General features: G+C 45.7%; 1 protein-coding gene across 1 annotated transcript in view; it reads left to right on the top strand.

Annotated features, from left to right (window-relative positions):
* Positions 1-18429, top strand: part of QSOX1 (quiescin sulfhydryl oxidase 1) — a 77772-nt gene extending 59343 nt beyond the window's left edge. Inside the window, exons 9-12 of the mRNA XM_083743850.1 lie at positions 6729-6845; positions 8824-8959; positions 12948-13124; positions 16576-18429. Of these exons, the coding sequence (XP_083599976.1) occupies positions 6729-6845; positions 8824-8959; positions 12948-13124; positions 16576-17393 (1248 nt within the window). The 3' untranslated portion in view covers positions 17394-18429. The remainder of the gene's footprint in view (positions 1-6728; positions 6846-8823; positions 8960-12947; positions 13125-16575) is intronic.
* Positions 18430-20016: the final 1587 nt, after the last annotated feature.

The raw sequence follows: 20016 nt of genomic DNA, 5'->3' as shown, positions 1-20016 counted from the left end.
GTTGGCAAATTTCTAGCACATTACAGCAGAGCAGGGGGAGCAACATATAGCTGTGAGTTCTTTAACCCGTCCCCTTTCCTGAAACTCCCCCTTCAGGAGGCCTGAACTGGGAACAAGATGCACTGCAACATTTTGATGCAGATCCCATTAGTTTGTTTGTAGTCATGATTGTTCCATCTCCGTGGTTCTGAACATGGAGAGAATCGTATCAGCTTTGTTTTACAGTACAGATTCTGGAGTTTTGAAAACTTTAGCTTCCATTCCTTTTTAAAAAGAAAAAGAAAAAAGGCTTCTAGACCTCGTATTCCATGGGCTTCAACATTTAGAGAGTAGAGTTTCTGCTGTACATTTTCTTCCCTGGCCTTCAGTCTTGTCACTTTACCCAAACTTCTCTACAGTCTCTCAGTTACCCTCTTTGCCACCGAAGCCTCTTCCATTGAGATTATTACACAGGGGCTTGCTCTGGTTGTGACAAGAGTGTCATAATAACAAAACCACAAAAGAGTTAACACGGCTTCTGAAAGGCACTTTTTGGTTTTGTTTCTTTTGCTGCAATAAATCTTTTAAACCCTGGTATCGAAAGGCCATAAAGCACAAGAGGGTACAGTCTGTGACATTTATTTTCAAAGCTCTTACGTTATAGCTCAGATACATTTTGTTTCTGTTTGACCTTTGCATATGAATGTTACAGACTGCATGGTCTTTTGCTCTGAGTGCTTTCTAGAGTTTCTCTCTCTCTCTCTCCCCCTCCCTCTCTCTCTTTGTGCCTGTGTTATATGAGTATTTTGACATTCTAGCCAGAGCCGGCCCACCAATGAGGCAGGGTGAAGCACCTGCCTCAGGCGGCAGAAGCACAAAGTCAAATCATTTATTGATTGATTTAAATAAGGCAATAATAATCTTAAGACTTGAGACAGAGAATCTACCTGCAGAGGGGGATAAGGGGTCCAAACACCAGAGGTGAGATGGTGAAAAAAAGATGAGTTAAAGCCACACCTGTGTCCCTGTTTTTGCCAACCCGAAATGTGATCTCCTTCTCTCCTTCCCTCCAGAAGGGGAGGGAAATATCTTCTATCAGATATTTCTGGGATATTGCAGTGGTCTCCCTCTCTGCAATTTGGTGGCAATACATCGCCTGTGTCTGAAGTTGTGAGGTTTCAAAGCTGAAACCATAAATCACGCGAGGCCAAATAGTACACCGCATGCCTCTTTTCTGGTTACGAAGCAAAATGGGGAGAGGAGGGGAATTGCTGGCAAGGCTTTGGCTGGGTGGAGCCTTGTCCCAGAAGTTAAATGCCTGTCACCAGCCTAAGTAGTCTCTTACAGAAACCGTGGCGTACATGTTGAGAGAAGGAAGGATGCTGCCAAGGGAATGGAGATGGAAAAGGATGGGGCTGGCATGCCTTAAGAGACAGGTGGTGTTGGGAGGAAAAATAGGTGCAGAAAAAGAATTTACATCCATCTAGTTATCTGTGTGTCCGTTCTCCCCTGCGCACACCGTCTCTACAAATGAATGCCATTCTCTCTAACCCAAATACAAGCAGGAATGGAAACAAGGGGCCTCTGTAGTGCCCTGAGCATCAGTGTGTCCCTCTCCCCCTACCATCTGCAGAGTAAGGGGACAGAGGCTGAAAGATGGAAGGGAGGGCATGGAAGCAAAGTTGCAGGTGTTCACAATATGTGAGGCCGCAGCACACGGTTTGCTGCTTATTGTTATTTAATGAAGTTCTCACCCTGGGCCAGCAGGGAGATACTGTAGATAGTTTCCACTCAGGTCCACATATGCAAATAAGGGATTGAAAGTGACGTTCAGTGACTGGATAGTTACAGAAAGTTGTTACAGTTGCGTTGTAGTGGAGCTCCATATAAGCAGGCTGGTTGAACCCTTCAGTTCAGTTCTGTGCTGGCCTGTGAATAAACAAGAGCTGTTTGAAGAATCGCTGTGTCGTCTGATATGTTCACCCATAACTGTGTGGAAGGTGCAAGCAGGTGCCTTAGTGTATGACTTCGGTGCTTTTTAGTGGATGGGGGAAGTTGTAAGACTGTTAAGTCTTAACTTAAGCAAGGGATGGCGAACCTGTGGCGTTCTCTCGCGCTCTCCGCATATTGCTAGACTTCCACTCCCCATCACCTGCGACCATTGACTGTTCTGGCTGGTGCCTGAAATCCATCGACAATTGGAAGGTAACAGATTCTGCATTCCCTATCTTAAATTAAGGGTTTTTTTGGCCCTAGAATGACAATACACCTATGCACCTGCCAGCTGTGGATTTATATCAACTTTGTTCTTCTGACAAGGAAAGCTGGAGTCCACCAAAGTTTATGCAGCAAACAGATCTTGTAGACAATAAAGTGCTACAAGATTCTTGCATAGATTTACAGACACACACAAACGCACACTACCTATAAAAGATCATGTACAGATTGTTACCATAAAAACATCATGGTACCAGCCCTTTCCTTAAAAGTAAGTGGCCCTAACAGAGAAGAAGGAAGTCCCAAAGAGCTGATTGAAGCAACGTGCCGATTCTGTAGATTCCCCCTCTCCGTAATTGAAAACAGTCATAAATACAGGAAGAATAAAATTGCAAGAGAATAAAATAGCAACTGTAATAATCATAGGAAGCTTAAAAAAAGGAAAAAATGAATGAATGGCGTAAAATAAATTCCATTGTGGAATACAAGGTTCATACCAAATAGTCACGCATGCCGCCAAGTAAACTCATATTTAGTGGGGACATGCCAACCATGAAATTGTTGGGTCATATAAATCGCAAAATAAATAAATATATAAATATTTATTTAGTAACAGGCTCATTAACTACCCTTCCGGAAAAGCACAACGGGGATAAAAGCAACAGTTTTGTGCCCAATGCAAGATCTGACCACAAGATGGAGCAGTCTTACTAGGATCCAAGTATTAAACGAATTATTGCTCTTGGATTTTCTCTCGTCCAGTAGTTGTGTTTCTCTCTCCCACCCGCCCCAATGCACCCAGCCACTGTACACGCTTGAAAAATCTAAAGCTCCGGAGGACCCATAGCTTTGCATCTGTAACATCCTAGGTTCAGGCCCCAACATCGCTGCTTCATAAGATATTTGGGTAGCAGGGTGGGGGAGAGCTGAGCCTCAGACCCTAAGACAGCTGCTGCCCTCCCCTGGCCCTACTTCAGTCTGATTCTGCATGGGGCAACTTTGCATGAATGGAGGCAGCGTTGTAGCCCCACGGCAAGTGCTTGATCCTTCTATTCTTCCTGCAGACTACTTAGGAAAGGTAGGAATCAAGGGAAAAGGAGTATTTCCCTCGGTTGGTTGGTTTTTAAACCCACTGTAAAGGTAAAGGGACCCCTGACCATTAGGTCCAGTCGCGGACGACTCTGGGGTTGCGGTGCTCATCTCGCTTTATTGGCCGAGGGAGGGGGTGTACAGCTTCCGGGTCATGTGGCCAGCATGACTAAGCCGCTTCTGGCGAACCAGAGCAGTGCACGGAAATGCCGTTTACCTTCCCGCCGGAGCGGTACCTATTTATCTACTTGCACTCTGATGTGCATTTGAACTGCTAGGTTGGCAGGAGCAGGGACTGAGCAACGGGAAATCACCCTGTCGTGGGGATTCAAACCGCCAACCTTCTGATCGGCAAGTCCTAGGCTCTGTGGTTTAACCCACAGCGCCACCCGCGTCCCTAAACCTACTGTATTTGGAAGTTAATGGCTGCTCTCCCATTTAGAGCAAGTTGCATCCCATGATTGGGTAGCAGAGCAGGTATATCGGCAGAGCTTTCATGAATAGCAACATAGCGTTCTTAATATCCTTTTATTCATCCTCCCAATCAATTTTCTTGGTTCCTTCCCTCCCCCTATCTCCTCCCCTGTTCAACCTGTCAATTTCCCACTTGTCTGTCTGCCTTCCTGTGACATGCCCCCCCCCAATCTCTCTCTCCCCCCTCTCCATCGCCTCTTTGAACGTATGTAGCTCTTTGGCCCCCTCTCCCTGGAGTGCTTGTGGTTTTAAAGTGCTGATGCTAATCGGATTTGAGTTGACTTATTGTCAAAGTAGCTTTGCGTGTTCCTTGGAGACAATTTTGGAGTTACGAGCAAGATTTGGATCTTGGCCGTTGGCCCGCAGGGGCCGGCTTCTTTGCTTATTGCAGCATCTAAGGATACAGAATGAACAAAAGGATCGCCCGGTATTAGCAGTGGCTAAGATGAATTCGGACAGGGAATTCCCACATCGCCCACAGGAAAGCAGAAGGAGAGCTGGATGCAAGCAAATAGCAGCTCCATGCCTTCTGCCGCACCAAGTTTGAGGAATTCCAGCTTCCAACAGTTGGACAGGGAGGAAGGACTTGGAGCAGAGCGATCAGCAGGCAGGCAGAAGGGAAAACCCAAGGATAGGTTTGTGGCTTCCATTGGTAAAAGGTAAAGGTAAAGGGACCCCTGACCATTAGGTCCAGTCGTGGCCGACTCTGGGGTTGCGGCGCTCATCTTGCTTTATTGGCCGAGGGAGCCTGTGTACATGTGGCCAGCATGACTAAGCCGCTTCTGGCGAACCAGAGCAGTGCACAGAAACACCGTTTACCTTCCCTATTTATCTACTTGCACTTTGAGGTGCTTTTGAACTGCTAGGTTGGCAGGAGCAGGGACCGAGCAATGGGAGCTCACCCCATCACGGGGATTCGAACCGCCGACCTTCTGATCGGCAAGTCCTAGGCTCTGTGGTTTAACCCACAGCGCCACCCGCGTCCTTGCCACTGGTAATAAGTTGCAGCAAATATTGGGATTATTCCCATTGGAAGGGTCTCCTTCGAGACAGAAGCATAGGAAGGTCAGGTGGTACCCGGGGCAGAACATTTCTTGTCACCCATCCTCAGAAACATTGGTTATTATTATTTGCCTGCAAAAATGATTTTACGTTATTTCATATTTTCTTACAAAGGAATGTGGATTCTGAGCCTCTGATAACAAGAAGGCGACTATGGACAGATACTTAAATCTACAGGATGGATTATGTTTTGGCTTGTGTTATTTTATTTATATTTATTTAATAAAAAATATTTTTTAAAAAAACCTGCAAAGTGGTTTGCCCAAACAAAAACAACAACAACACAGCAGTAAAATCAAGAAACCCTACTTTAAAACATACAAAAACTAAAATGTTAAGATTAAAATGACTTCAACTTCCTAAGCATCTAGGTATGCTTGCCTAAAGAAGGATGCTTTTAGCAGGTGCCCAAAAAGAGTCTAGCAAAGGCACATGCTTTGTTGAAATTTCAGCCTTCACGACAAAGGAAAACGGCTAAGTAAACAGCTGTTTTCGTGGAGGAGGGTCAATATATTAACTGATATGCATGAAATTTCATATGTAGCTCTATAATCCCTAGTGTAGTAAGATAAGACCTTTGGAGCGGGCATTTTCTTAAAAAAGTTTTTAATGAACCGCCCTAGTAGGGCAGTAATTGTTCCTTGATAATTTGTCACCCCCCTCCATGATGGTTCGTGCCCCCATCCACCCTTTCCTGCACCCCTGCCTCGAGAGATGGTGGACTCTCCTTCTTTGGAGGCTTTTAAGCAGAGGTTGGATGGCTGTCCATCATGGATGCTTTAGCTGAGATTCCTGCTTTGCAGGGGGTTAGACTAGATGACTCTTCATGCATGCACACAAGCGCCAAATCGCACTGTGCACCTGGGCAGATACGGTGCTTCATTTTTAAAAAAATAATATTTATTAATGTTTCAAAGAAGTTACAAAAATAAAAAGAAGAAAAGAGAAGAAAACAAAAAAAACAAAAAATACAAAATACAGAAAAATAAAAAACAGTTAAAAACAAATCAGTCTTTCCATGTCTTGTCTTTCATTTGCTTGTTTCCCTGACCTCCTCACACCTCCCTTTTTTGTATTCTAGTTCAATAGTTGTTTCAGCAAGTCCTTACCCTTTTTGCTTTTATCTTGATATTTTATCTTAATATATTGTAACTTTACATTTTCACCTGTTAACAATCCATTTTTACATACCCCTTTATAACATTATTGCTAAAACCACATAACTTCATTCCAGCATCCCTCTAACATTCCTTAATTTTACAGTGTTTCTGTAGATAGTCTTTAAATTTCTTCCAATCTTCTTCTTCCGACTCTTCTCCCTGGTCTCGGATTCTGCCAGTCTTTTCCGCCAGTTCCATGTGCTCCATCACCTTCATCTGCCATTCTTCCCGGGTGGGTAGATCTTGTGTCTTCCAATACTTTGCGATGAGTATTCTTGCTGCTGTTGTTGCATACATAAAAAAAGTTCTATCCTTCTTTGGCAGGCAGATACGGTGCTTCAGGTTGCGGGCTTTTCATGTTGCAAACAGGCCTCTGGAACGGATCCTGTTTGCAACCAGATGTACCAGTGTAGAGACTTGCCCTGAGAGGAATTATCTTGAAGCAAACTACATGAATAATCCACTCCTCCTCTGTACCTGTGCATATAATTCTGTACCTGAGGATAGAGGAAGTTTGATCCAATTTTTTTTGCCCGTGAAAAAGAAGACGTCACAAGAATTGAATTCTCTCCCCCATACTATTTATTCTGCACTACCACATGATTGCTATTATACACTTTTGGCCCCTGGAGCGTCAGGGTCTGTGGCCACCCCCTTCGTTTTCACCTGCCACAAGTAGACATTAGTTGGCTTCTGTTACTTATCCTTCCTGTTTCCTGTCTGCATTTCTCTTCTTCTTTACACCAGTACTTTCCTGGACGCCTGCCGATCATGAACTATCTTCGCAACCTGGACTATTGGCTGAGGACAAAGACAAACGTTTCCAAGAGCGAATGGGAGGAAGCGCTGAGGAATAAAAAAGAGGTATATTTCACCGGCCTTCCTTCTGCCTCAAAAGCATGGGTGGTCTCTTCCATTTTCTGCTCAGGTGGTTTTGAAATGCTCTGTCTTCTGGGAACTTTGTCCACACTAAGCTGTGGAAAAATCCCCGGGTCTGCCATGGAATACCCCGGGGGCAGGCTCTGAGGTGCCTTTGGTTCATGCTGGGGCGGGGAGCTCAAATCCATTGGGCCTGGCCATTGCCCTGAGTGGCGTGAATGTGCATCTAGAATAGCCCCAATGCCTTTGGACCTGTGGGCACCACCACAAAATGGCTCAATTATTTTTTAAAATAATATATTATTATTTATACCCTGCCCATCTGGCTGGTTTTTCCCAGTCACTCTGGGCGACTTACAGCACATAAAAAATTGTAAAACATCAGAGATAAAAACTTCCCTAAACAGAGCTGTCTTCAGATGTCTTTTGAAAGTCAGAAAGTTGCTTATTTCCTTGACATCTGATGGAAGGGCATTTCACAGACTGGGCACCACTACCGAGAAGGCCCTCTGCCTGGTTCCTTGAAACCACACTTCTCACAGTGAGGGAACCGCCAGAAGGCCCTCGGCGCTGGACCTCAGTGTCCGGGCTGCACAATGGGGGTGGAGATGCTCCTTCAGGTATACTGGGCTGAGGCCGTTTAGGGCTTGAACAACACTTTGAATTGTGCTCGGAAACATACTGGGAGCCAATGTAGGTCTTTCAGGACTGGTGTTACATGGTCTTGGTGGCCACTCCCAGTCACCAGTCTAGCTGCCACATTCTGGATTTAAGTCAACCTCTTTTTCTTATTATTTCTGGTTACAATCAAGGAGATTTAAATGTTTGTTTTTTTAATATCACTTTGATTTAAACTTAGCTGCTGCCAAAGGTAAAAGAGAGAGGGAACTGTTATAGACAAATTTGGTGGGTGTCGAGGGAGGCGCATTGGTGCCCATAGGCATCACTTTGGGGAACTCATACCAAGAAGCTTCCCAGAAATTTGGCTTTTTTAAAAAAAATGACCTAGTAGTGCAGCAGTAAAACTGCTGACACATTTGTAAAGCTAAGCAGGGTCCAATATGGTTTCTAATTGGATGGGAGACCACAGGTTGAGATGCCTGCATTGCAGGGCGTTGGACCAGATAATCCTCAGGGACCGTTCTAACTACGATTCTGTGAGTACTAAGTGGTATCTCTTTCCTCATAGATCAGGCATAGGCAAACTCGGCCCTCCAGATGTTTTGGGACTACAACTCCCATGATCCCTAGGACTAACAGGACCAATGGTCAGGGATGATGGGAATTGTAGTCCCAAAACATTGGAGGGCTGAATTTGCCTATGCCTGTCAAAGATTAAAGTATACATACACTGTCAATGTAACTCAGGTTTCTTTTTATCACTTTTGGGGAGAGCAGGTCTTATGATTAAAATTCATTGGGCAACTTTTTAAAATCTCAATGAATGTATGGCTAGCTTAGATATTCTCTGTGGATGTTAAATCAAGTTTGTTAGCCTTAAAATTAAACATAGCCTCCATTTGGACTGTCTGGGGCGGGCAAAGTTGGCTTTATTATTTTTGAAAAGTGTAGAAACTATGGAATATATCATTTATGGTGAAGATAAACATTGGTTCATAGATAATGAAGATATGTATGAAGATAATGAAGATAAACATTGTTCGACAGTGGAATTTGCTGCCAAGGAGTGTGGTGGAGTCTCCTTCTTTGGAGGTCTTTAAGCAGAGGCTTGACGACCATATGTCAGGAGTGCTCTGATGGTGTTTCCTGCTTGGCAGGGGGTTGGACTCGATGGCCCTTGTGGTCTCTTCCAACTCTAGGATTCTATGATTCTATAATTCTTCATATGACACAAAACACATTAAGCATAGCAGAACAACATTAAAAACTTTCTTATACATATTCACACACACACACACAGAGATGTCTAATATTCACCTTCTTTTTGCATTCTCTCTTTCAGCTTCCAAATGCCTGGCTGCCAGAGAATCCAACCTGGGTTGGGTGTCAAGGGAGCAAGAGAGGTTTCCCCTGTGGCCTCTGGACTCTCTTCCATCTTCTGACGGTGCAAGAAGCACTGCTTAGCCCTCAACCTCACAGTGAGTAATGCAGCCCCTGCTCAGTGGTCTGTAGTAAACCCACAGCCCAAGTCATGTCCAGGTGAATTCAGGTACCGTTTTCTTCCCCCAAAGCACATACAACATGGCAGTTTATCATCTGTATTGCCCTCTAATCCCCAGCCAATGTGTAGGAGTGTATTAGGCTAATGGACTTGGCAGTGGAAGGCCTAGATTCACACCCCGGCTTGACTATCTTTGGTTTCTCTTGGGTCAGTCCATAGAAACATAGAAATCAGAGAGTTGGATGGACTACATGGAATTGGCGGAAATGACTGGCAAAATCCGAGACCAGGGAGAAGAGTTGGTGGAAGAAGATTGGAAGAAATTTAAAATCTATCTACAGAAACACTGTAAAATTATCGAATGCTAATGACGTTGGAATGAAACGAAGTGGTTCTAGTAATAAAGCAAAATAAGAATATGCAAGAATGGATTGATATTAGACGAAAATTTGAGATTATAATATGTGAGGATAAACAATTAAGGGTAAATTAAGAGGGTATGAATTTGCTGAACAAATTTTTAAATGGAATACAAAAAAGGGAGGTGTGAGGAAGTCATGAAAAGAAGTACATGAGTGGTAAGATATCAGAAAGAGGGATTTTTATTTTTTATTTTTATGTTAAATTCTGGTTTTTGTATTTTTCTTGTGTTTTTTGTTTACTGATTTGTAACTTTTTTCTTGTTAAAAATTTAATAAATATTATTAAAAAAAAAAGAAAAAAGAGAGAGTTGGAAGGGACCCAAGGATCATCTAGTCCAACCCGCTAAAGTGCAGGGGTCTCAGCATCCATGATAGATAGCCATCCAACCTCTGCTTAAAAACCTCCAAGGATGGAGAGTCTACCACCTCTCGTGGGAGTCTGTTCATCCGCCCCATTGTTGGTTGGCTGGTCTTTTGCCAAAAATTACAGCAATGAAATGAGTATTTAAAATTGAGTGTCGTTGCCCATATTCAGTTAAACAGTCATACCTTGGAAGTTGAACGGAATCCGTTCCAGAAGTCCGTTCGACTTCCAAAGCGTTCAACTTCCAAATCATGGCTTCTGATTGGCTGCGGGAAGCTCCTGCAGCCAATCAGAAGCTGTGGAAGCCCTGTCGGATGTTCAGGTTCCAAAAGAACATTCACAAACCGGAAGACTCGCTTCCGGGTTTTGATCGATCAGGAGCCAAAATGTCTGAGTTCCTGGCCATTCGACAACCAAGATACGGCTGTACAGTCATACCTCGGGTTACAGACGCTTCAAGTTGTGCGTTTTCGGGTTGTGCATTGTGCCAAACCCAGAAGTACCAGAAAAGGTTATGTCAGGGAACTGACATCAGAACGAGAGGTGGAGGCAAGGCTCCACAGCGATGCAGGAGAGGGGACCAGCAGGGGGGAAGGAATTCAGCGTAACACCGGTAGGGAAGGGAGGGAAATGGAGGATTCGGAGAGAGGTCTCCAAGACCCTTCCCCCGAGACTAGTGGGGAGAGCGCGGGCACGCCTCTGCCTTCCCCTTACATGCGCAGACGAGTTCCGCGCAGGGAGAGTAGGAGGAGACTTGGCGTCACACAGCTCTTATGCTGGAAGAGGTTCAAGAAACGCCCACTGACGGATTCTGCAAGTGACTGAACGGCCACGGAGTGTGAGCTGTCAGCCAAAGCATGGTTGGCCAGGCAATCTAACTAAAACTGAAGGCAACTTACGCACAAGTAACCCCTTACAACCATTACAGGTTACTAAATCGTGCTTTGCACATGCGCAGAAGGGCCGAATTGCAACCCGCGCATGCGCAGATACAGTGCTGTGGGTTGCGAACGCTGCAGGTTGTGAACGTGCCTCCCGCACGGATCACGTTCGCAACCCGAGCGTCCACTGTATATATTTTAAGAACCTTGGAGGAAGAAATATGTACACATATGGGAAGCATTCAGAGAGGTCACACCAAAGTGAAAATAAATGTGACTAGGGATGCTGGTGCTCAACTGTATTTTTGTTACATCTGCGAATTTTAATTTTAAAAAACCATAGGATTTTTGCATTTACGCTCTGAAACCATGATAGTTGACTGAGTAAAGTGCTTCATTCCTGTGCTATCTATGCTGCCAAATTTATTTGCTCCCTACTTAATGCTAGAAATATGTACAGAGTAGAAGGTAAAGGCATTGATTTAAGAATGTAAAAGGCTGGATGGATCAGAACCCGAGCAGAGTCACATTTTCCCAACTTGTGATTCCCAGCAACTAGTATTCAGAGGTAGACTGCCCCTGACTCTCGAGGCAAAACATAGCCATCATGGTTAGGAGCCATTTTTAGCCTTATCCTCCATTACTTTGTCTAAACTGCAATACCTCAAGGTATCGAGAGGTCCAGAGGGCGGCAACACGAGAACGGGGCCTTCTCTGCGGTGGCTCCCTGTTTGTGGAATGCTCTCCCCAAGGAAGCTCGCCTGGTGCCATCATTATATATCTTGTAAGCACCAGGCAAAAACATTCCTCTCCTCCCAGGCCTCTTGCTGATTAAACAATGAATGGCCTTTTAAACTTTGTGGAAGGCATTGTTTTTGTTTGTTACTGTACTGTACTGTGTTTTTGTGTTTTTATATTGTAAACTGCCCTGTGGTCCTTGGATGAAGGGCAGTTAATAATAATAATTGTCAGGGAACTGCCGTCAGCTCAGAGGCGAGAGATGGAAGGGCAGTTGTGTTATAGGGAGCCTGTGAAAATCTTGCAAAGCAGTTCCTCTTCCGGCCAGGAGGGAAGCCCCACCTCTAGTGGAGAAGAGGGGCAGGGACCAGGGGGTGCTAGGGAGAGCCTCAACACCGAGCCTCAGCAAACCAGAGAGGCGGGAAGTACGCCCCTGCCAGCGCCCATTCTGCGCAGTAGGTTTTGGCGCAGGGGGGGGCGGAAAAGGTTGCGGGTGACGCGACTTTTATGCTGGGGGAGGTACAAAAAAACGACCACTCCCGGATTCTGCTAGCGACTGAGCCAGACATGAACTTACGACGCTCTTCACTGTAAATAGTTTGCACCAAGAATAAAGCCTGGAAAAGACAGGTCGGAGTCTTGCCTGTTTACTCTCGAGCAGCCACACCAGCACCTGACAACAACAACAACAACAACAACAACAACAACAACAACAACAACAACACTCTCATATAAGAACATAATATTTGCAGTAGAGAAGAACCTGGAGAGAAAGCAGTGCCAAATCCTTACCCCCACATTCTGCTTTTCTCCTATAGCACTCCCCCCAAAACGCCACTTTCCTTCTGGCAAAGGTTTGCCTAGAACCCCAGCGGCCGGGGGCTGGGGGGGAGAAGTAGTACACAAGTGAAATATTAAGCATCTCCTTATTTCGCCTTGAAAAAAATGGCCTTTCCTCCCAACACTTTGCAATTTGGCAACTGAGGTTTGCTTGCAAACATTTAGGTTTAACTTTAGTTTACAGCGTGGACGGTATGGAAGTGAAGTACCATATTTTTCGCTCTATAGGACGCACTTTCCCCCCTCCAAAAACTAAGGGGAAATGTTTGTGCGTCCTATGGAGCGAATACAGGCTCCTTGGCTTCAGCGATAGCAACGCGAAGCCTCTGAAGCGCAGAGGGAGTGCTTCCTCTGCGCTCCAGAGGCTTCGCGTTGCTTTTGCTGAAGCCTGGAGAGCGAGAGGGGTCAGTGCGCACCGACCCCTCTCACTCTCCAGGCTTCAGTGATAGCCGCCTGAAGGCTTTGGAGTGCAGTGGGACCTTGCGCTGCGCTCCAAAGGCTTCGGGTTCCTTTTGCGGAAGCGGGGAGAACAAGACTCTCCTGGCTTCAGCAGAGAGGGAGAGCTGCGCAACACCCCTTCAGCGAAGCGGGAGAAGAAATGGAAGGGGCTCCGTTTCTCCTGCCGCTCGAGAGGGCTCAGAGTGCATGCGGTTGGTCTGGGTGTTTTGCCCACTCGCATTTTAACGGGTCTACCCTTCCCCTCCCTTCTCTCCCCCCCAGCACCACCAGAAGTCCTCCCTACAATGAGAGGGTACATCCACTACTTCTTTGGCTGTCGGCAGTGCGCAGACCACTTCGAGGCCATGGCAGCAGAGTCCATGAACAAAGTGAGGAACAAAGATGGCAGTATTCTCTGGCTTTGGTCAAGACACAACAGAGTCAATGCTCGCTTGGCAGGTAAGGCACTGCTGCTGGTTGGCTGCATGTAGATTGCTGTCTGTCTGTCTCAGGGCAACATGGAAGAGTGCTCCCTATTGGCAGACTAACAGAAACCTGCTATTTCATTATTATTATTCTTTCTTTGGCGATCCCTCGTAGCCGAGTAAAATTGTTTTCCATGAACACGGTCTTAACAGTGAGTCCGTAAGTGACTGTGGAGGCCAATTCTGGATCCACACGTCTTTCCACATTGGGAACATAGGTTTCTGGGCAGAAGTTGATCACTGTGAGGGTTTGCCAAGTGTGCCTTCCTCTTAGCACATTTCTCCCTTGCGTCCTGAGTTCAAGTGTCTTCAAAGCCCATGACACCTTTGGTAAAAGCTGTTCTCCAATTGGAGCACTCGCAGGTCAGTGTTTCCCAATTGTCAGTGTTTATACTAAATTTTTTAACATTTGCCTTGAGAGAGTCTTTAAACCTCTTTTGTTGACCACCAGCATTACGCTTTCCATTTTTAAGTTTGGAATAGAGTAGCTGCTTTGAAAGACAATAATCAGGCATCCACACAACATGACCAGTCCAACAAAGTTGATGTTGAAGAATCATTGTTTCAACACTGGTGATCTGTGCTTCTTCCAGTACACTGGCATTAGTTTGGCTGTCTTCCCAAGTGATGTGTAACATTTTTCAGATACACCGTTGGTGGAATCTTTTGAGGAGTTGGAGATGGCATTTATAAGTGGTCCATGTTTCACAAGCATGGAAACCTGAAAATGAAATCGAAACCTGCTATTTCATTAAGTCACTCCTGAGTGGGGCACTGAGAAACAGGAAGATGTCTGAAAATGCTCAGCCTACGAATGTTCAGAATCTCAGTATTCTGGTTGAATTCCATCTTCCACAGATTACCTCAGAGTAAATGAACTAGTCAACAGTTTGCAGGTTTCCTGCGTTACAGAAAAGCTGCTCTGTCTCCACATTTGATGAGTAGCTTTCCTTTACCGCAATACTTCAAGGACTGCACTGGAACCCTTCTTTGTGTGCCTCCTCCATGAGAGGTCCAGAGGGTGGCAACATGAGGATGGGCCTTATCTGTGGTGGCTCCCCACTTGTGGAATGCTCCTTTCAGAGAGGTTCGGCTGGTGCCTTCATCAACACCTTTAGGCGCCAGTCGAAAACATTCCTTTTCAACTAGGTCTTTGGTTATTTAATATCTAACACTTCTAAATAAGTTGGGGGGCGTTTATTGGCTTGTTTTTGTTCTTATTTTTATTATTGTTTTTTATATTGTATTTTTATGTCATGAACTGCCCTGAGATCCATGGATAAAGGGTGGAATGCAAATATAATAAATAAAGTAAATAAAAATAATATACTTGGGAGCCCTGAATGCAGCTGACAGGTTCAGAACTGTTGAAGGTGGAAACTTCCCATAAACAGGTAGTGTATTAAGTAGTTTCTTTTTCAGAAAGAACATTTATGTTCAAAACTTGCTGATAAATTTGGACTGTGGCTTAGGTTTATAAACCTACCTTGCACCCACAGATTTGGTTCTTAAGGCCACTGGCCTTTTCTGGCCAGATTCTTTGCTGCAATTACTGGACCACGATTCAGAGAGCAGGGAGTGGGCAGCTGGAGAAAGTAAAAAGAAGGAGCAATTTTTTTTTATACAAGATGCCCTCATCTTTGTTGTGTTGCAGTCAGTGACTGACTGAGGGAGAAAGTGTTCCTGAATTAAGATAAATCGCCCCTCATTGATGGAAGCAAATTAGCCTTTCTTTCCCTCAGTAGTTTGCTCCTGTACTCTGTCGTGCTTTGGAGGAAAAGACACCCAGCAACGTGCCATATTTCTGGTTCTGGTGTCCCTATAACTTCCTGCGTGTTAACCAGCCTGGAGGCCCTTGCAGTTTAGAGAAGACAGCCTTACCACCCACCATTCTGGAGAGAGCTGCCCGCCTGCCTCCTGGAATGGGAGGGATTGAAGCAATGTAATGCAGCCAAGTGCATCACTAATACGGTAGTTAACCCCCTGCCGTACGCACAAGTTCAGTTGTGAGGCAGAAATGCGGGCCAACCGCAGTCCTTGAACAAGCAGCTGGTGGCGATGTACCTACTAAATCTTCTCTGCCTTTCCTGCTGCGGGGGGCTTCTAAAGGCCGACACGTGCCCTGGGAGGACCCTCCTCCCGAGACGGCTGCCCACATGTTCAGTTTTTTGCAGACAGATGCAATCCCTTGTTCCCCGGGCCTGTTTCCTCTGACATGGGGAGGGGGGGGTGATTCCTCTTGACAGATGATTGTGGCAGAGAGGAGGGGGCACATTGGCCCAGCCAAAGAATCAAAGGAATTATTCCTTCTTTGTCCCTCTTGGGCTTTTATGCCTTCTCTTCCCTCCCCCTGGGACATAATCTCCCTTTTTCTAAAGCATGTACTCCAACTTCACAATGCCTCTGACGTTTGTTTATCCGATATGGTTCTCTCCTAACCCCCTCCCAAAACCTATTTATTTCTTCAAGCCCACGGTAGGTAACAGCCACTTGAAACATGCTAAATCCTCTTCGGAATTTCGCCACGGCATTCGGTGGCTGCGTGTTTTGGTTAATCTTCTAAATGCTGGGACTGTCAACAAGTGCAAGGGCGCATCTGTCTAAAAATATAAAGACAACGCAGCAAACACGGGCAAATCGCCATTGTCAACATTCACTACTGCGGTAACACCATAGTCTCAGACGTTCCTTTCAGACTGCTGGCGTTCCTTTGTAGTTGTCAACGGATTCCACATTTAGGATACGACTTGTAACACAGCCATACAATGCATGTAAAGCATACCAGCCTCCATACTTTCGCGCTAGCCTTCCACTTGGTTCAGAAAATTGGACGCACCTAGAAGGCAAATTCCCTGCCTCTCCTAGCGTAGTCTTGGCAGTGTTTGTGCTAAGGATTTAAATGCTGACTTGGTATACCTGGATGCACAGTCTGCTTATGAATATCAGCTGTGTGGGGACCAATGACAAGGGCTGGCCATCTCCTGCATGGCCTGTGCTTGTGAGTTTTCAGAGGCATTTGACTGACTGGAAACAAAATACTGGGCTCAGTGGTCCTTGGTGATTAAGCAAACACGAGGTGCATCATTCATAACTGAAACTGCAATCCAGTGCATTTCCCTGGAGTAAGACCTGATGAACTGAATAGTACTGTTCACGTGCACATATAAAGCTTTGGTCACTGTACTATGATTTGCTGAATAATTTCTGGCATTGTTTCCAATGAACTTTAAAAAACTGAGCTGAACCTTTTTTCCCCCTCTTCTGTGGAGCCTAGGCAACTAATGATTTGATTTTTAAAAATTGCTGCCCTCCTTTTGCCCTAAGAGCAAAATTGCTTATAGATACTGCTAGTTTCCAATATAGTTTACTGGTAATATGCACAGATGGTAACATCTAAGACTTCCCTTGTTATCTTCCTTGTTTAGGCACTGCAAGTGAGGACCCCAAATTCCCCAAGATCCAGTGGCCTCCCAAAGATTTGTGTTGGTCATGCCAGATCACCATCAACGGAAGGCTCATGTGGGACGAGAGGGCGATCCTGAGATTCTTCAAGAGTCATTTCTCGCGAGGCAACATTTACCTGGATTTCCTGAAAGTTGAGAAAGGGCTTCGGGTCAGACAGGGCCGAGATGTTGAGGAGAGAGACTACGAAGCTGACAGGAAGCTGGAAGGAGGAGGACAAGAGACTGGCAGAGGAGATGGAGAGGCCTTTGAGGAAGAGAAGAAGAGGACAGAAAGGAAGAAATCTGGCTTCGAACGGTCAGGCTCCCTGGAGGCACACAAACCCTCTATCGTCAAGATGAACACCAAGACCAAAGAGCTGGAGGAAAACATTGTCGATCTGGATACCTTCAGTGAGCAACACTTCAAGAGCAAGGCGCTGAAGATGGCAGGCCAGGCCGGCTTCAGGCACAGCCGCAGTAAGAGGGACGTTGGGCTGGTACGGATGGAGGACCAGGGCCACCAGTCTCTTGATTATGATGCCGCCTGGCGGCTCCTGCAGCAGAAGGGCTTGGGAGCCCAGCACATCGTGGGCATCATGGAGGAGTCTGAGAAGGAGGGCGGGGTCATCCAGAGGAGGAGCCAGTGGTTCCACATCCTGGGGGCGGGCTTCTCCAGGTTGGACGTCAGCTTGTGCATTGTCTTGTACTTCCTCTCCTCCATGTGCCTGTTGGGCATGTACACTTTCTTCCGCATGCGCATGAGGTACCGCAAGGGCCGCCCAGGCTTCCTCCAAGCCTGAGAGAGACAAGCAGAGCGTCAGCAGATAGCGGGTTGGAGAAGGCGTGTGTGTGTGTGTGTGTTTGTGCGCATGCGCTGCATGCCCACGATGCTTGTTCCTCAGCAACAATTCCTACTCTGGTTTATGGATGCACAAATGCAAAAAAACATGCAGGTATCTCAGTTGTAAAAGTACATACATGTGGTGTGGTGCTTGACCCGACTGAGTGTGCAACAGTGGCAATGGGCAGGTAAGGAATCGGCAAGCCTGTGTGTGGAGGGAAGTAAGGGGTGGTATTCAATTGAAGTTTTTCTCAGACCAAACCTGTTGAAATTAATGGGCTTGACTTAGTTCTGTTCATTAATTTAAATGGGTCTGTTCTGAGTAAAACTTAGTTGCACGCCACCCACGGCAAGTGCTCATTATGCCACCATTTCCGCAGTGTGTCTGTGTGTGGGTGTTTCATTTCTGTATCTATAAAGGAGTACGAATTGTTGAGCAACATGTTGACTTTGTTGTTGAAGGGGGTGTTGGTTTCCATTTCAGACCACGTGTAGATAGTGTGATTGTGTAGGGAGCGAATGGGCTTAAAAAATAAAAACGTCCTCGCCTTGTGGGATCTTTAGCTGAACACATTCTGACCCCACCATGGAAATGTAGCATATTCCTTCTTCAGAATATCAGAGTGTGTAACAAGGTTCTTGCAGAGCTTTTATGTGGATGGTTTGGGAGCAGCGGCAAAATGACTTATTTTCAAATATGAATCGGAGACCTGTATAATCTGTAAAAGCTGGTTTGTTCCAGGTTAAAGTGACATGATGGACTTTGCAGATACGAAGCTGAACTTTTTGTGCCTGGTGTCTTGAGGTATATCTGAGCCCTTTCCTACCTGGAAGAAAACTCAGTCCTGATTTCTTGAATTTAGGCGTAGAAGCGCAGTTCCACGATAGCCCGCCGGAGATACTTTGATTTCTTTTTACTAAACTGGATTCCAAAGCTTCTGAGCCATTGTGAAACTACCTTCAATAAAGCCAATGTTTGCATCTGTTAAAAAAAAGAGAGAGTTAGAACTCTTATCTCCACCAACCTCCTCACCTGTACTTTTGGGTATATATGAGTGGCACAAGCATTTTAAAGGTTTGTCTCCTTCTTCTGCTGTCCTTCCTATGAGCCTGGAGTTAAGGCATAGTCAGGCCTTGTTGTCTGCCTCACCCACGTGGCAACACCTCCTGCTCCCTGGATTAGGAGAGCAAAGGCTAAAAACTGCCCCATACGGTCTTGGACTTGAACGATGTTGTAAAGAAATAGAAGGGTGCTGGGGATGGCAACAGGCACAAATGCTATTCCTAACAGTCATGGCTGAGCACTGGAGAGTGCAGATCCCATGCCAAAGAACCTCACAGCAAGCATTTGCCTGTTTTCCCACCAGCCAACCTGCCCGCTACCTCCCTTTCGTCTTCTTTCCAAGCCAGCTTGTGACTTGCAACCCTCACCTTCACCCCAAAGGGACACCCCTATTTTCCATGCTGCGCTTGTCACTATCAACACCCAGCGGCCTATGATTTCCTTGCCAATAAAAGAGAAAAGATTTGCATGTGCAAACGTAGGAGGGCTGTTGACTGAACAGACCATTCCTGACCTCAGGAGAACGCCAGTTCTGGTCCGCGTCATCCCTTTTGGGCAACTAGCATGCCTTAGCTGCTTAGGCTCCTGAACGCAGAGGAAAACAGCTGGGTTTCAGTTTTAGAGACTGGAAGAGATCCCTGACACGTATATTATTGGTGGTTTCAACACCTAGAGTGAAAATGTAACAAGTGAATGAGCCTAGCTCTTCACTAAGAATACGAAGCAAAGTTAATGATAGCAGCACCGTCATCCTTATAATGGAATCTAGTTTTCAAATAGAACCTATTTTTCAAATAAGACATGGTAAATATGCAGTTTTTTACCGGTGAGAAAAGCAGGTAGCTGTGCTCTGCAGAAGTATGGAAATAGAGCCATGTTGAAATAAAGCACAGGCAGATAATTGAAGAAGACTCATTCCTCAAAAGATTCGCGATCCACCAACCCCACACCCCAGGTTGCATTACTGCCACCACTCCCTTTCATTGGTGTCTCCCCGCTCTCCCTTGAAAGTTAAGCTGCTCGTTTTTTGCACAAGGGCTTTGCACCATCTCGTCCTGCCTTTGAGTAGCCCCATTGGCCTGGGGCAGCATGGTGGCTTCAGTGGCGAGGGGTGAGCTTGGAAGTCCATGATTCACATCTTGCCTCTGTCCAGAACTTACAAGCTGGCCTTAAGCAAACCATCTTCTCAAAACCTCAACCCCACACCTGCAGCTAGGGAATAGTAATACTGGCTTGTTTTACAAAGCTAGTCAGGATTACTGAGGTGCTTAACGTATGTGAAATGCTTTGAACACTTGAAACCCACTTACCTAGATGTGCATTAATATGATTGGGACTGACCTATTTTTCCAGACGCATCTAAATGCTTTTGCTCATTGCTGGGAGACTTCCTCCTGTTACCTGTTGGTGTTTGGCTTGGCCCCTTCTCCTTTGTTCCTCTCTTGACTCCAGAGAGAAGCTGGCAATTTTATTCAGCCACATTGTGTTCAATTAGGGCATCTAAATGCTTTGGAAAAAG

Source organism: Podarcis gaigeae (genome assembly GCF_964106915.1).
Source record: "Podarcis gaigeae genome assembly, chromosome: 6".
In the NCBI taxonomy this organism is placed as follows: domain Eukaryota; kingdom Metazoa; phylum Chordata; class Lepidosauria; order Squamata; family Lacertidae; genus Podarcis; species Podarcis gaigeae.
This window is presented reverse-complemented; position numbering and strand designations above follow the sequence as displayed.